The 17,208-nt window shown below is 49.5% G+C and overlaps 1 protein-coding gene across 1 annotated transcript in view; it reads left to right on the top strand.

Moving 5' to 3' along the window:
- Positions 1-4,548: 4,548 nt before the first annotated feature.
- The window catches only part of PRAG1 (PEAK1 related, kinase-activating pseudokinase 1), a 69,175-nt gene continuing 56,515 nt past the window's right edge, over positions 4,549-17,208 (top strand). Inside the window, exons 1-3 of the mRNA XM_012465775.2 lie at positions 4,549-5,150; positions 9,231-9,647; positions 12,452-14,274. Coding sequence (XP_012321198.2) covers positions 9,318-9,647; positions 12,452-14,274 — 2,153 coding nt within the window. The 5' untranslated portion in view covers positions 4,549-5,150; positions 9,231-9,317. The remainder of the gene's footprint in view (positions 5,151-9,230; positions 9,648-12,451; positions 14,275-17,208) is intronic.

The following is a 17,208-nucleotide window of genomic DNA, read 5'->3' on the forward strand; positions in this document are numbered from 1 at the left end:
TTATCTTCTAGCAGGACAGAAGGAACCCAAAAGGACTCCTCACAGCAAGTTTTTGAAAGATCTTTTTCCATCCCTCCCAACCCAGTCCTCTCCATGGTGGTTTTAGGACTCAAATTGCCACTAGGGCAGGCTCAGCCGCAAGCCTGGTTATTAGGAAGCATATGCCAGGACTTCCAGGGCACCAACCGCTCCCATCTGCAGTTACCCGTCTCTCCTTGTGAAATACTCCGTTTTGTCTTGTTTTGTTTTGAGTCAGGGTCTCACTCTTGCCCAGGCTGTAGTGCAGAGGCACAATTACTGCTCACTGTAGCCTCAAACTTCCAGGCTCAAGCAACTCTCCTGCCTCAGCCTCCTAAATAGCTGGGAGTACAGGCACACACCACCATTCCTGGCTAATATTTTTTAAATAGAGACAGGGTCTCACTGTGTTGACCAGGCTGGTCTTGAACTCCTGAGGTTAAGCGAGCCTCCCACCTTGGCCTCCCAAAGTGCTGGGATTCCAGACATGAGCCACCGTGCCCGACCAAAATACTCTTTTTTTCTATTGGCATCCCTATCAAGCCTATCTTATCCACTCCATTTGTCCTCCCATCTAATTCCTTTCTTCTGTGGGATCTTTTTGAAACTCCTGCTGCTATAAATAAAGTCACTAAGAGCCTTAAGCTTGTCTCAGACACTCCCTGGCTCATGCAATTAACTGGAATCTGGAATTCCTGTGATAACATCTCTCTCCCTTTGGTCTTCTCCAAGAGATTTCTCATTAGAATGCTCTGCATTTTTGATCTCTTCTTTTTGTTCTCATGGCCTCTTCAACATTCCTGGGTCTCCCAATTCTTCGCCTCTTCCTATCACTTTTGCACCTTCTTCTCAATACTTCTCCAACCCCTTCCTTTATTCTGGGGCTCCAAGCACCACTTCTGGCAGGATGACTTCCTTCAACGAATGGTACACACTTCCAACCCAAGAGAACGCAAACTGAATTCTGTAACTTTCCTTTTTGTAAGAATGATACCATCATCCTACCAGTCTCTAGGGGTTAAAACTCTATTGATCATCTTTGATTCCTTCCTCCCCCTCAATAATAGCACCTACCCCAGTGTTTCTGTGAGGCTCACATGAGAAAATCCAGGTAAACCATTGAGCACACAGGGGCTGGTGCTGAGTAAGTGCTCCATAATGTAAGCTGTTATTTGTTAATAGATGATTGCTCACAGTGAATCAGTGAAGTAACTAATCCCCATCTCTCCCTCTTCATGTCTCTCAAAACCACACACACCATCCATTCTTTCTGTTCCCCTTGCTATGTCCCTTATCAAAACACATCACCTGCCATCTGGACCAGGGATAGAAACACTAAGTCAGACTGCTTGTCTCTCATCTCTTCTCCCACTTTCTAATCCATCTGGGATACGAGATCCAGAGAAAGCTAATGAAAAGCTACCTTTGTGTTGTCATTCTGCTGCTCAGAAATGTCAACACTTTCTTGACGGCTCACCTGGAAACCAAGTTCTTCTCTTCCCGTGCCACACTCCATTTCCAGGCCTGTCTCCAATAATCATGATCCAGCCAGGCTGGAATGGAAAACCTCTGAAAAGTGTTCAGCCTCTCCCACGTCCATGTCTTTGCAGATACCATTGTCTCAGCCTGGAAAGTCCCCATCGTCCACAGATTGAAATCGTTCTCAACTCCTAAAGCTCCCTTCCTCTGTAAAGCCACTGTCTGTGTTTCTTCTGTCTGTTTCTTCCTTGCACCCCCACTGCCCCAGCTTATCTTCTTCTCACAGAGCTTATTTTTTTGGCTCTTACTTGTCCTTTTCCCAGTAGGACCTCATGCAGTGCTTATAAGTAACAGGCACTTAATACATATTCATTAAGAAAACTGAACATCTTTCTCACTTTTAGGTGAGATGTACTTCTCTATTGTTTGAGATGTATTCTCTGGCTGAAGAGATAACATGCATGGGATTTCTTCAGCTCAGTCGTCATACCCTCTGACCCCTGTCTAATCCCCAGCTTGTATTTTTGCAATATAATTTAATAGCATGCACCTCCTAATTCTGCCTTTTTGCTTAATTCCAAACTAACTTACTTTGCTCACCCTAAAGCACTCCCAGTCTTAACCTCTTGTCCCAACTTCCTAAAATTTAACTGCTCTCATACACAATGGTGCCTCTGAATTAAAACACTGAAGGGGAATTGCTCTTCTTCAAGGTCTGGTCTGTATCAGGGAGTCCATGCCTTGCAGTTAAAAATGTCATAAAAATGGACTGATAAGTAGCTAGAAGCAGAATGCTGTGTTTACACAAATTACACTGCATGCAGGGTACAATTTGGAAGTTCAAGCAAGAATTGTTGATGAAAATGCATGAACTTACCATAGCTTGACTGAGGATATCATATACTAAAGTCACTGGTAGAGCACTACATAAGACTATGCGTATTTTATGTGCATCTCAGTGACTGCTTTGAAGTATTTTTTGATTCTTTTCGTTAGGCAAGAGGAAGCCATCTCCACGGCCGTGTTGCTGGCATAAGATGAACATTGTATGTCAGCAACTACAGTATAATGCATTTATTTTGTGTGAGCACAGCAAACCACTTGAGAACACAATTTATTTTGTAGATACACTGAATTAACCCTTCAAGTAGTGTCCCATGCCACAGAACTGCAACTCTTGCCACATTATGACTTTCTGTTCTTATAATTATGCTGGGTTTACAGGTGTGACCCATCGTGCCCGGCCTGTATTTGTTTAAATGATTTCACTTAGGGAAGAGAGAAAAATAGAAAATAGGGCTGGTTTACCTGCAGATGGGGAGGGCAGAGTGGCAGAGTAGAATTGCCTACCAGCGAAGCTAGACAGCCTTTGGTTCCAAACTTAGTACTACTGCTTTTCAGCTTAGGAACCCTGGCAAATCGTGTGGCCTCCTGAGCCTCAGTTTTCATATCTGTAGAATGGGTATAATGATGCTCTCCTCATAGGAGTGCTTAGTGCTGGGTAGATCCTTAAGGAATGTCCATTGCACTCCCATCCCTCTACACCTTCCCTCAGATTCTATCCTCTTAGGGGGAGTAGGTGTCACTGGAACATGAGGAAGAATTCCCCGGATCCTTTTTTCCCCTTTCCTCTCACAGAAGCCAAACCTCAAATCTTCCCCCTCTGTCCACATCCACAGCAGCAAAGAGGAGAGTCAGGGATCTGGGGATGGGAGTGGGAGTGGGGGCCCAGCTTCCTCCTTTCAGCGGGTAGAGGCTGCAGGCTGACTGGCAGAGGACCTTAATTGGAGTCACAATAAATTGCCTTTCTGAGGAGCGGTTAAAGGGCGAGAGAAGCCGTAGGTGTTGTGTTTTATTTGGGGTGGGCGGTTCCTCTTCTTGTTTCATTTCACTGAATTCCACCCCCGCCCCCGGCATGGCACTGGGATTTGACCATAGCCCTGGATACCCGAGTAAACACCCAGACCAAGTTACAGGACTGAATGGGTCTTAAGCTATTATACTCCCAGTTAAAAGATTTTTAACCTGAAGACTATCTCGAACTCTTCTATCTCAGCGAATGACTCACTTACTGGAAACGCTGTAAACACAGGTGTATTACTGGCCTGTGGAAGACTTGGATGTCCCAGCATGATAGAAGTCCAGCTCCCTCCAGTCCAACGTTTGCATTCTGCATTCAGACAGCTGAAGTTTAAAGATTAAGCCATTTGCCAGAGGACTGCAGTCCAGGGACTGAGCGGAACCTGGAACCCGCCACTGGTTCTCCCAGCCCTGCTCCCTCCCGCGCCACACTCTTCCTAGGGGTAAGGGGAGCTGTGGCTCGCTGCTCACGTGGCTTTCAGAGCCCGCCTCGGACCCTGACCTGGTATTCCACTTTCGACCCCTCACTTCCTCGTTCCCCCCTCCTTCTCCCTCTTTTCCCAGGGTCCCGCAGGGCCGGCTGGATGAAGTGATGTCGGACACCTATGCATGCATGGTGGCAAAAGCAACACCAGAGCTCGCCCCTGCAGGGCTGTGAGGAGTCCCCGCTGAGGAGGGGGTGCAAACGGGTGCTGGGCTCGGGGGTCAGCCCGCGCCAAGTCTGGGGCTGGGGGCGGAGCCTGCCGGTCGCGGGCGGGACGGTGGGGCAGGGAGGGAGGCCCGGGACGTGGAGACTTTGGAGGAGTCGGGGCCCGGGGGGCAGGAGACCGGCGGACGGTAGCGGCAGGCGAGAGCCAGGCGGCGGGGCGAGGGCCAGGCGGGGCCGGGCGCGGCGCGGACTGCGGAGGTGCGGCGGGAGCTGGGGCGGGCGGCGTCACCGGAGGCGGAGGGGGCGGAGCCGCGCTCGCAGCTGCCACCCGGCCGCCGGGCCCAGGCAGACGCCACCCGCCCGCGGCCGGGCACGCACCGCGCGCAGACCTTCCGCGAACAATGCTCCGGCCGGGCGGCGGGCGGCCCGGAGACCGACGGAGGGGCCGGGGGAGAGCAGCCCCGAGGTGAGCCCGCGACGCGCTCTCCAGATTCGGCCTCTTTTTGTCTGGCGAGCGTGGTCGCAGAGGGGAGCTCTGGAGGGGCGCTGCGATGGCCGAGCGGGCGACCATCGGGGTGACAGGCGGTCGCTCGGGGAGGGGGCAGTGCCCGGGCCGCGTGCGCCCAGGGTGGTACCCGAGATGGAGGGAGGCGCGGGGCCGGGAGGACCGAAGAGCCGGAAGGTGTTTTTGATTCATTCGAGAATCGCGCTCTTTAAAACGGGGAAACTTTCCTTAGAGTTCCTGGAGTGGGAACCGACTGTTAGGATGGTTTCTCTGGTCTTGCTGCTCTGTTTGCGGCCGGAGACTGAAGCGCTTTGAGGACTGCTTTCCACCGCTAGAGTATTGTCAAGGCGCAGAGAGGGGAGGCCGCCTGGCTGCTGGGACCAGGACCCGGGGGGATGGTTTGGGAGTCCAGGGTAGCTCCCGCGTGTGCAGCAGCGGGGCTCCAGAGGGAACGAGATGATGCTCTTTTCTCGAGCCCCGGCTGAACCCTCTGAAACGCGTGCTGTGAGCACGTTCTTAACCTTTGCTGGTATCTGGGGACACACACACACTTAGAATATAGAATCCTTTGCTGAGCATGGAGACGGCCGGGCATTCTCAGCGGAGAGCGCCAGCTCACGGTGTGTGCATTTCTCTCAGGTAAGCTCAGACTGCACATGGTTTTGCAGAGCCGATAGCAAAGCCTAATGGTCTAGGGGCGAGGAGCTTTGCAATGCATTCAGTCCGGAGTCAGGTTCTGAAGGCTTTCCTGATCACTGGCCTGAACTATCTTGAACAAACCCCTCTCTCCTTCCCATTCTGAGAAGGAAATTTGACAGGAAGCCCTAGGGAATTCTGCAGTTATTTTGCTTTCCTGCGGTCTGGTTGGTTTCGACTGTGGTAGGTGCAAAACCACATTCCTCCCGCTGAGATGAGATTACACAGCATTGAAAAGAAAAGAAGGAAAAGTTGGGTGAATATCATAATTTGCCCTCTGTGTGAATGGGGAGGCAGGGGGCTAGCGGGTGTTAAAGTTGTCACTTGCTCCTTTCTGCCTGGTCAACCCTGGCCAGTGGAGTGTTTTGAAGTCCAGACGCTTTCCATACATATTTCCTTTTCCTGGTGTTGCATTAATTTAATTGTGACATGTAGAAAAAAATTTAGGTGAATGTTTCCTGGAATTCTGTCACTTCAGGATAAGGCATAAGTAACTTCTGATGCAAGTCTGAGGGGATATTTTGGGCCAAAATATTTAATCTTACAGATCTGGCCACCTTGATACTTCAGATTCTTTTTTGAAATGGGGTGGGAGTGTATCTGACAGCTTCAGTCTTGCAAACTGGAGCCACAAATCTGGTGCAGAAGTTTGCAGAGGCAAAGACATTTTATCAAGACTTGGATCAGAAAGAATGCTGAGCTCTTTTTTCTAATCTGACACTGCAGCCTCCTACTGAAATGGGGGGATTTGCATAATTCTGGGGGCCGCCTCCCCTCAGAGGTGAGGAATGTGGGCTGGGAAGTGCCTTCCTCTTGCTGTAGAGAGCTGGCACTGCTGCACCAGGCAAGGCGAGGCAAGCTTTGTGGGTGCCACTTGTGTTTCTCACCATCTTTTACTTAAAACAAATAGGAGATAATTCCAGGCACAGGAGAGTCTTGAGTTTTTTTTTTTTTTTAGCTGCACGAGGTGGTAAATTCTGTTTGCTGAGACTGAGAAACCAGTTTTAACAGGATGCAGTGAGTCAATGACAGCGGGAAGCCCAGGGCTTCATTTGTTCTCTTTTTATTCAATGACGTCCCTTTAAAAATCTTTGCATCCCCGGCAGTCCTGTGATGAAAGTGTGATGAAAGTTGCATGTCTAAACATCCAAGAATTTCAGAGCTGAGGATGGAAGCAAAGAGTGCTCGTAAACTAATGAGACATTCTCAAGGAAACTTCCCCCACGCTAGCAATCCAGATCCTTCCACACTCCCAGGGCTGTGCAAAGGGTGGGGATATTAGAAAGTAGGGTATCTGGTACCAAGGTCACCCCTTCCCCAGTGTCAGATGTTCTCACTTGCCTGTTGAGGAAGCACAGCGATGTCGCCAAACTGCTGCTTTGTGAATCTGTGGTGGCTCCTGAGGAAGTGGTTGGGCACCCACCTCCTCAGATAGCCCAGCGTCAGGAGGAGCTGTGGGAACTTGCAGAGCCCACACAGAGCTGGTTTCCAAGCTGTCTTCCTCCTTCCCACAGAGCAGGCATGGGAGCCTCGGCCTGCAGTAGAGGTGGGCTTGACAGTGTCCTTTCTGTGGCCTGGAAGGTGTAGGCAGTCTTCACCCATCAGCTTCCCAGGAAGGGACCCACTGCCTGTTCCTGAAGGCCGGAATACTTTCTCTGCTTTTTCCCTTTCCCAAAACTTAGCAGGAAGCCTATAGCTCTCTGTGGCCTGAGATTCTAAGAGAAAGACAAAACCTGGTTATGTTTCCTCCTCTTGTTGAAGCCCAGTGACCTCTTCTGGAGAACTTGGCAAAGGAGGATCCTGCTACTTGGGTGTATTTGGAGGAGGAGAAGAACCTAGCTAACAGTCTTCTTAAAGAAAAGGACCTGTGAGACCCTAGCAATGATTGCTAAAATATGCTTCTCTTTTATTTCAGAGTATTTGTTTAGCTTAAAGATGCAATGGGCTTTATTCTTAACTTTTTTTTTTAGATAGGGTCTCGCTCTTGTCGCTCAGGCTGGAGTGCAGTGGTGTGATCATGGCTCACTGCAGCCTTGACCTCCTGTGCTCAGGCAATTTTCCTACCTTAGCCTCCCAAGCAGCTGGGATCACAGGCACATACCCCCATGCCTGGATAATTTTTTTATAATTATTATTTTTGTAGAGACAGAGTGTCTCTATGTTGCCCAGGCTGATCTCAAACTCCTGGCTCAAGCGATCCTCTTACCTGGACCTCCCAAAGTGGTGGGATTATAGGTGTGCGCCACCACTCCCAACCCATTTTTAACTTTGCGGGGAAAAGAGGCACATGGAGCCTCGGTGCTTGTTGAATGAACACCCCTGTCTGTGAGTGTGGAGATAGGAAAGAGAGCACTTCCCGCAAACACTCTGGAATGATCTTTGGGGTACCCAGCTCATTCCACCTGATTAGTCCTGTTGACAGTTTGAGATTATCAAACTTCAAGCAGATCCTCAGGGGAGGAAAGTGGAGAGAAAACCCTAAGGCAAAATGTTCCCTATTAATGAGAACCCATTCACCTTATATTCTTAAGGAAGATTTTTCTCTTGAACATTCTCCTTATGGGAAGTCAGTTTATTTTAAATAGGCTAAGAAGAGCCAGGAGCAATGTGCAGATCACCATTGCAGTGAAAAGCTGCCTGCAAAGTTGGCCTCTGTTTCCAGAACAGGCAGACTCTCTGTGTCTATGGACTGGTACAAGTTCTTGTTTTTGCCATAGTTTCCCCACTCGTAAAGTGGGGACAACAGCTACCTGATGGGGTGATTTCAAGGAAATTGGTTAATGGCTGCAACCCTTTGAGCTCCTTCTCAATGGCAAATTTACAAGGGACCATGGTGCAAACTGTCACTTGCAGTTTTACTCTCAGAAGCAATGAACTCTTTGAACAAGCCAACTGCCTTCTCTCCAGAGCCATCACTGGGAAATAACTCTTCGTTAAGCTCTTCTCTCTCTTATCATCTATCCAGCCACCTTTGACCATGACTTTGTCTTGCTACTGTTTGTCCCTTTGGCCTGTAGCACCCAGCATTGTGGACCTCAGCATCACAGGGTCGAGTACTAAGTAATAATGTATATTAAGCAAGGGATATTTCTCAAGATGCCAGACCTCTCTGTAAGGTCTGGAGGACAGGCTGACACCCCACTTCTTCCCTTTCCCAACCATTTCTACCTCTACCTGGTCAGAAGTATGGATTACAATGCTCATTTCAGGGCCCAGACCTGCCTCCCCTCTCACACAGTTCTTGGTCAAAAATTGCTGGTTATTTTCCAAAAGGCATTGTTTTTATTTGCTGTACTACTTGAAAGTTCTTGTTTCTCTGGGTCAACATCCCAGACTCTAGGCCCCCAGTGGCAGGGAATACATGGACGAGGAACAGGCTTCTCATCTGAAACCCTGTGTGATTTCTTCCCAGAACTCCCCCAAACCCCAAGCACCCAGGATATTAGGGGACTGAAATGTCTTTTATGCGCTCTTTTCATGCAACAAGGCTGTGTTTAGTTTTTACAACTTCTGATAAGGCCACACCACCAGAGAATGTCTAAGAGTCTTGTGACAAATGGATGAGAGCCCCAAAATAAATGGGATCCTGATCTTTGCCTTCCTCTTTCTCCTCTCTGATCAAATAATGAGACTCTAATTGATAATGTACCCATTGTCTGGCATGGCAAATCTCTTTTTTTTTTTTTTTTTTTTTTTTTTGAGGTGGAGTCTCACTCTGTCACCCAGGCTGGAGTGCAATGGCGTGATCTCAGCTCACTGCAACCTCCGCCTCCCAGGTTCAAGTGATTCTCTTGCCTCAGCCTCCTGAGTAGCTGGGATTACAGGCGCATGCCACCACACCCAGCTAATTTTTGTATTTTTAGTAGAGACAGGGTTTCAACATCTTGGCCAGGCTGGTCTCAAACTCCTGACCTCGTGATCCACCTGCCTCGGCCTCCCAAAGTCCTGGGATTATAGGCGTGAGCCACCGCGCCCGGCCTGGCATGGCAAATCTCTAATCAGGAAAGTGTCCTGCCTTTCTAGGAAGCCGTTCTGTGACCCACCTCTGAATCCCACAAGACCACACCAGAGAGCCGGGCGCAAGATGAACCAGCATCCTGCCGGCTCAAGATGCATCAGACCCTCCGCCTGAACCCCGAGAGCCCGAAAATGTCCGCGTGCAGTGACTTTGTGGAGCACATCTGGAAACCTGGGTCCTGCAAGAACTGCTTCTGTCTGCGGAGCGACCACCAGCTGGTGGCTGGCCCTCCCCAGCCCAGAGCGGGCAGCCTGCCCCCTCCACCACGCCAGCCTTCCAGGCCTGAGAACGGCCGCCTGGAAGATGAAGGTGTGAACAGCTCACCCTACTCCAAGCCCACAATTGCTGTTAAACCCACCATGATGAGCTCCGAGGCCTCTGATGTGTGGACAGAGGCCAGCCTGAGTGCCGAAGTCTCGCAGGTGAGGCTGACTAACGCCCGTGGTATTTTTACAGGGGCTGCTCCTGTTGGAACACTTGGTGACTGGCTGGCAGCCAGGAAGGCTGTTCCAGCAAGAACCCTGCAGGATAGCTTCCTCTCAGCTTGCCCTGAGATGGCTCTTGCCTGGGATTCACTGTAGCTGCTCTCCTTTCTCTGTCCCTTTAGGCTAAGACCCATTAATCCAGTCCCACAGAATTTCCTCCTGTGATTTGGAGACTGCATAGGGCAGACGAAAATGAAGCTTTTTTAAAAGAAGTTCTAAATTTTCTTAATTGATCATTTTAAATATATACACAAGTAGCAGTAATTGCAAAATGAATCCCATGCACCCAATACCCTTCAATATGAACTTCAGCAACCATCAACTTATAACCAATCTTATTTCACCTCCCCCACACTGACCCCTCATCCCTGATTTTAAAGCAAACCCCAGATATCACATCATTTCAATACATACCTTTCAAAGATAAAGTGTTTATAAAAAAATAGCCACAATACCATTATCACACTTAAAAGGTTTTTTTTAGTTTTTTTTTTCTGTTGCCCAGGCTGGAGTGCAGTGGTTTGATTTCAGCTCACAGCAACCTCCGCCTCCAGGATTCAAGAGATTGTCTTCTCAGCCTCCCAGACAGCTGGGAATACAGGCGCACACCACCATACCCAGCTAAATTTTGTATTTTTAGTAGAGAAGAGGTTTCACCATGTGGATTAGGCTGGTCTCTAACTCCTGACCTCAAGTGATCCACCCGCCTCGGTCTCCCAAAGTGCTGAGATTATAGGCATGAGCTACCGCACCTGTCCTATTTTTTTAATTTTTAATTTTAATTTTATTAGTATTATTTTTTTGAGATGGTCTCACTGTTGCTCAGCCTGGAGTGCAGTGTTGTGATCTCTGCTCACTGCAACCTTCACCTCCCAGGCTCAAGTGATCCTGCTGCCTCAGCCTCCTAGGAAGCTGGAACTAGAGATGCATGCCACCAGGCATGGTTGATTTGGGTGTTTTGTTTTTGTTTTTTTGGTGGAGATGGGGTCTTGCTATGTTGCCCAGGCTGGTCTTAAATTCCTGGTCTCTAACTCGTAGGCTCAAGTGATTCGTCTGCCTCAGCCTCCCATAGTGCTGGGATTATAGGTATTAGCCACCATCCCTGGCCCCACACTTTACAGTAATTCCTTACTAGTGTCTAATACCCAGCCAGTGCTCCTGTTTCCAATTTTGAAGCTTGGATTTTACCAGCTTTTTTCTAGAATCACTAAAAACAGTTACGTCCCTAGAGGCTAGACCATTGTGTTCATTCCATAGGTAACCTTTACAAAAATGTAATTATTCAGAGGGCACATAGCCCGGGGCTGCTGGTGTCTGCTGTCTTTAGACACATTTAGGAAGCTGTGTGCCTAAGACATATTCTAGGAACGGTTTGTTACCTGTTTGACCTCTTTGCCCGTTCTAGTTTTTCTCAACCGATGTGGTGAGTAGGTCAGGAAGGCTGTGTGAGCATACACGAAAACTAAGATCAGTTCTAAATGAGGGAGGCCTCATTGAGTAGAGGCATTTCTTTTGGTTGCAATAAACTTGATGTCCCCTTCCAGGCTGCTCTATTTTTTCCTAAGCTGGTTACACCCATTCTACGGACCATTCTCAATCCTTTCAACCTTCAACCACCTGAGCCAGGGACTCTTTAAGCTCAGAACCACCTGGGAAAGAAGCCAGAGGCAGGCCCTGCTTTGAGGCTGCTTCTAAAAGTGGGGGTAAGGGAAGACTTTAGCCTGGAAGGAGGAGGGAACGGTGACTTCAGGGATGGTAATGACCAGTCCACATCTCTATCTCATAGCCCAACGAGTCCAATCACTCACACAGGCTCAGGCTGAGGTCACTGCTGTAAGTGGGAGAAAGAAGACTTCTGGCATAGTGGGAAGCAAAGCCCAGAAAGAAGCGAGGTTCAGAAACCACCCCTCACCCTCCTGTTCTGCCCATACCACCCACCCAATGTGTTTTCCCTTTTTTTTTGAGACGGGATCTGGCTCTGTCACCCAGGCTGGAGTGTGGTGACATGATTTGGGTCACTGCAACCTCTGCCTCCTGGGCTCCAGCCATCCTTCCATCTCAGCCTCCCAAGTAGCTGGGACTACAAGCGCATACCACCATGCCCAGCAAGTTTTTGTATTTTTTGTAGAGATGGAGTTTTGCCATGTTTCCCAGTCTCATCTTGATCTCCTGGGCTTGAGCAGTCTACCCTCCTCAGCCTCCCATAGTGCTGAGATTACAGGTGTGAGCTATGGCGCCTGGCTCCAGTGTGTTCAGTGTGTTTTAAAAACACTTAAGACTTCGATTTCTTCAGGAATGCCCTGTGATTGGGTTATCAAAAAACCCACAGACTCAAAGCAAAAATTAAACAAAACCCCAAACTCCATTTTCCAATCCTGTCGAACAACTTCTCTCTCCCAGCGGCTGGTTGCAAGGGAGGAAGAAGGCAAAGTGATCTTTTTCAGAGTTATATTTTTCTTTTCCTACTTCACAGACTTAAGCTGAAAGCATTACAATCCATGGGTGGGAAGCGCAGCTCAGTGTCTGGGAAGACAAATGGTTCAGCAGGGGCCCCAGCCATGATCACAGGGCCATGGGGGAGATCAGAAGGTGGGCGTGCGCTGAGTCCCTGGCCCTGGCACTCCTGCGCTGCACTACAGAAGACCATCTACAGTGTCATTGCCCTTCCCTCTCACTTTTCCTTTCTCTTTTTATTCTATGACAAAATCTAATCTAAGTCTTTTTGCGTTGGGCTTGTGTAGGTCATCTGGAGACGAGCCCCCGGCAAGCTCCCCCTCCCGAAGCAGGAAGATGCCCATGTTGTCTACCTGGGCAGCTTCCGAAGTGTACAGAAGCCTGCTGGTCCCTCTGCCTCCCCTGATGGCAATGCTCGCTGTCCCCCAGCTTACACCATGGTCGGCCTGCACAACCTCGAGCCCCATGGCGAGAAGAACATTGCCTTCCACCCAGTGAGCTTCCCAGACGAGAAGGTTGGACACAAAGAAAAACCCTCATTTTCCTACCAAGACCGGCCCTCTGCCCAGGAAAGCTTCCGCCAGAAATTGGCTGCCTTTTCTGGGACCACATCTAGCTGCCACCAGAGTCCCGGGCCCCTGCGGGAATCCCTGCCCTCGGAAGATGACAGTGATCAAAGGTGCTCACCCTCCGGGGACAGCGAAGGCGGAGAGTACTGCTCCATCCTGGACTGCTGCCCTGGGAGTCCTGTTGCCAAGGCTGCCTCTCAGGCTGCAGGCTCCCGGGGCAGGCACGGTGACAGAGACTGCTCACCCACGTGCTGGGAGCAGGGGAGGTGTGCGGGGCCCTCAGAGAAGGAGAAGCGGGGCCCGAGCTTCCCCAGGGAGTGCTGTGGCCAGGGCCCCGCTGCCCACTCATCCCGCCTGGGCCCCAAGAAACCGTCCCTCACCTCAGAGGCTGCCACTTCTTCTGATGGCCTCTCTTGTGGCAGCGGCAGTGGTGCCAGTAGCCCCTTCATCCCCCACCTCGAGAGTGAGTACTGCTCCCTCATGAAGGAACCTGCCTTGGGGAAGCAGCAGGACCCTGGCTGCCTGGGGGTGGCCTCTAGCAGATGCCTTGGGCCGATGGGGGAGTCCCAGCCACCAGCCCACCCCAGGGAGGCTACACAGCCTGAACCCATCTATGCCGAGAGCACCAAGAGGAAGAAGCCAACTCCGGTGCCTTCCAAGCCACAGGCCAAGACAGAACATGCAGCAACTGCCCAGGGCCAAGGCCAGGGTCAAGGCCAGGGCCAGGTATGGACGGGTAATGCCCGGGCCCAGAAAACAGCATCTGGTTGGGGCCAGGACAGCCCAGACCCAGCTCCCCAGGTGGCAGCCACCATTACAGTCATGGCGGCCCACCCGGAAGAGGACCATCGGACCATCTACCTGAGCAGCCCTGACTCTGCAGTAGGGGTGCAGTGGCCACGGGGGCCTGTGAGCCAGGACTCTGAGGTGGGTGAAGAGGAGACTTCAGCTGGGCAGGGGCTGAACTCCAGGGAAAGCCATGCTCACAGTGCCAGCCAGAGCAAGCCCAAGGGGAGGCCCGCCATTCCCCCTAAGTTGTCCAAGAATAGCCCTGGAGGGTCCCCGGTGTCCCCATCTGCTTCCCCGCTGGCTGACCTCAGTGACGGGAGCTCTAGCTGCAGTGGCATTGGGCCCCAGCCTCCATCCGGAGGCCCTGCTGAACCCGCTCCTCCCTGCAGGACCAACGGTGTCACTATCAGTGACCCATCCAGGTGTCCCCATCCCGCGGCCTCCTCAGCCTTGGACCAGAGGCGGCCCAGGTTCCAGGCAGGCACCTGGAGTCGTCAGTGCCGGATAGAGGAAGAGGAGGAGGTGGAGCAGGAGTTGCTGAGTCACAGCTGGGGAAGAGAGACCAAAAATGGCCCCATGGACCGTTCAAACACCACGACCTGGCACCGTCTCTGCCCCACAGACGGTTCCTCTGGGCAGAACAGCAAAGTTGGGACCGGGATGAGCAAATCAGCCTCTTTTGCCTTTGAGTTCCCCAAGGACAGAAGTGGGATTGAGACATTCTCACCTCCTCCTCCACCTCCAAAGTCAAGGTGAGTACTATTATCTGCCTAGAACTCTGTAAGCAAGGCAAAGGGCTCCTCCAGAAACCTTTGCCCTCATGAAAGCTTTCAGGCCCAGGCCCCAGAGTCTGCCCAAAGGCCCTTGTGCCTTTATGTAAATTTCCCAAGGTCCCAGTGCAGCCGTCAGAGAGCAGGAGTTGTGGCCCTTTTTGTACCCAGCAAACCTACATGTGGGGCCCTGCTTAGGATTGGGGATTTGAAATCAATCTTTCCAGGAAGCAGGACCAAGCTGTTGCCATTTTTTGGTGCCTATATATATATATATATATTTTTTGAGACAGAGTCTTAGTTCTGTCACCTAGGCTGGAGTGCAGTGGCGTGATATCAGCTCACTGCAACCTCCGCCTCTTGGGTTTAAGCGATTCTTCTGCCTCAGCCTCCTGAGTAGCTGTGACTACAGATGCGCATCCCCATGCCTGGCTAATTTTTGTTTTTAGTAGAGACGGGGTTTCACCATATTGGCCAGACTGGTCTTGAATTCCTAACCTCATGATCTGCCCGCCTCAGCCTCCCAAAGTGCTGGGATTACAGGCGTGAGCCACTGTGCCCAGCCTGTTTTTTAATAATAATAAAATATTTAAAGTTAGAGTTAAAAAAATTTTTTTTAAAGATTTGGGGAGGCAAAGAGTTAATGCCAAGTAAATGTGTGCTCAAATAAACTGTTACCACAATGGTGATTAGGCCTTGGGGCCAAAAGCAGAAAAGAGGAAGCTTTATACATGGTCAGGAACCCTCAGATGTGGGTTTCTAAAGAAAAAAAAAAGTAGTTTCGTGTTAGCATGCTGAAACTGTTTTCTCTACTGCTTCCCTGCTATCACCTACCAGTTTAAAGTATCTTTCAAAGGCTCAGGAAAAATAAATGCTCTTTTTTTAAAGCTATTGAGCTGTGCATGGGATTTAAATGCTGGAAAAAAATTTCTCTCAGAGCAAAACTGATTCCTATTAGGAAAAGGAAAAACCTACTGTTTTTCAAAAAATAACAGCCTTTCTGAACAGACTTTCTCGAGTCATGTCATTTCCAGTGGTTCTGTTTCAGCTGATGTGCCTCTGGGTTCATGTCAGAAACAAGGAAATTGACCACAGAGAGAAGCAGTCAGGACACTTGACTTTGAACATCAAGGCGTCTCAGGCACTGATGGGATCTAACGTGGGCTTTTTCTCATGACCACTACTTTGTTCTGGTAATGCATTGGCCGCCCACCACGCAGAACAGTCATCTTCCAGATCTCAGGTGATTGCAGACTCTTTGGCAGCTGCATGAACTCCCAGAATGAATGCAGGATTCAGCAGCTAAGATGAGCTTCCGTTCATATGGCACTCACTATGGGCCAGGCATGGATTTAAAAGAGTTAGACATAACAACTCATTTCATCCTCAGAACAGCCCTAGGAGGTAGGAATTGCCAGCCCCAATTTACAGATGATAAAGCAGAGAGAGAGAGAGAGAGCTAGAGTAACCAGCCTAAGGTTCCTGCCGTACCTGGAAGACTCCTAAGTCTACGCTTCTCCTGAACCTATAGGACATCAAGGAGCACAGAAATTGAGCAGGGCATGAGAGTAAAACATCCGAATTGTATCTGGCTGCCTCAGTCCTGGGTAAATTAGTGGAAAGCACAGGTATTGACACTAGAAAACCAAGTTCCTATTCCCTCTCTCTCATTTACAAACTGAGTGACCTTGTATAAGCCACTCAACTGTAACTGAGTCTCCAGTCTCTTCTCTAGAAGAGTCTGTCTCTAAAATTAGAGTCTGGAGTCTCTTCTCTAAAGTGAGATGATAATAGTACCTTGATAACACTCTGCTGTTGAAAGCCCCTAATGAGATGAACAACGGAATCCATGCAGAGCTTAGTTATGATGCAGGCAAAAGCCAGCTGGGCTGTTGATTATGCAATGACACCCACACCCTATAGGAGCTAGCATGGCTCAATCCCAGGAATGCCACCTGAGCCTTGGAGAAGTAACTAAAACTTACTCCTTTAAGAATCTCAGGGCTTGGAGAAATCCCAGTAACCATAGCAACATGACTCAGGTAGGGTTTTAATTAGCATCTGGGTTGAGATCAGAGTTTTTTCAGCCCAGTTTGTTATGATAAAACCCTTAGATTACATACAACTCAAGCTCTGTGGGAATCTTGGAGGTTCTAGATTTTAGCTCTTAAAAAAACAAACAAATCAGAGGAGAAAAAAGAATTAAAAAGAATGGCCGGGCGTAGTGGCTCATGCCTGTAATCATAGCACTTTGGGAGGCCAAGGCGGGTGGACTACTTGAGCCCAGGAGTTCCAGATCGACCTAGGCAACTTGGTGAAACCCCATCGCTACCAAAAAAGAAAATTACCCAGGTATGGTGCCACACGCTTGTCATCCCAGCTTCTCTGGGGACTGAGGTGGGAGGATGGCTTGAGCTCAGGAGGCGGAGTTTGCAGTGAGCTGTGATTGTGCCACTGCACTCTGGCCTGAGCAACAGAGCAAGACCCTGTCTCAGAAAAAAAAAAAAAAAAAAAAAACTAGAAAATAAAATTAGCTTAAGAGAACACAGAAAAAGAAGAGCATCTTATATTATTTAAAATAAACTAGACTATATTTTCATTTGAGGAACCATTTTCATTTCTCAAGCATTTCTGACATTAGCTTTGGAATCTTTCTGTGAGAAGATAAGAGGGCAGGCTTGGAAACATATGCTGACTTTTAGTTCTGGAACTCACTACCTCCTCTGGGGTTACTGCCAGGAACCCCAGAGTCTTCGAATCTAGTAGGTCAGGGTGTTGGCAAATCAGAGTGTTAGTGAGAATGCAGCCGACAGTTGATCTGGCGCCAATTCCAGTATACACTGGTAATTATGGCAGGCTGATGTCAGTTTTCCAAAATGTAAAAACATGGAAGGTCTTCCAGCAATGTACAAGGTC

The sequence above is a fragment of the Aotus nancymaae genome, unplaced genomic scaffold, assembly GCF_030222135.1.
Source record: "Aotus nancymaae isolate 86718 unplaced genomic scaffold, 86718_ANA_hifiasm-v0.15.2.pri h1tg000079l, whole genome shotgun sequence".
Taxonomy (NCBI): domain Eukaryota; kingdom Metazoa; phylum Chordata; class Mammalia; order Primates; family Aotidae; genus Aotus; species Aotus nancymaae.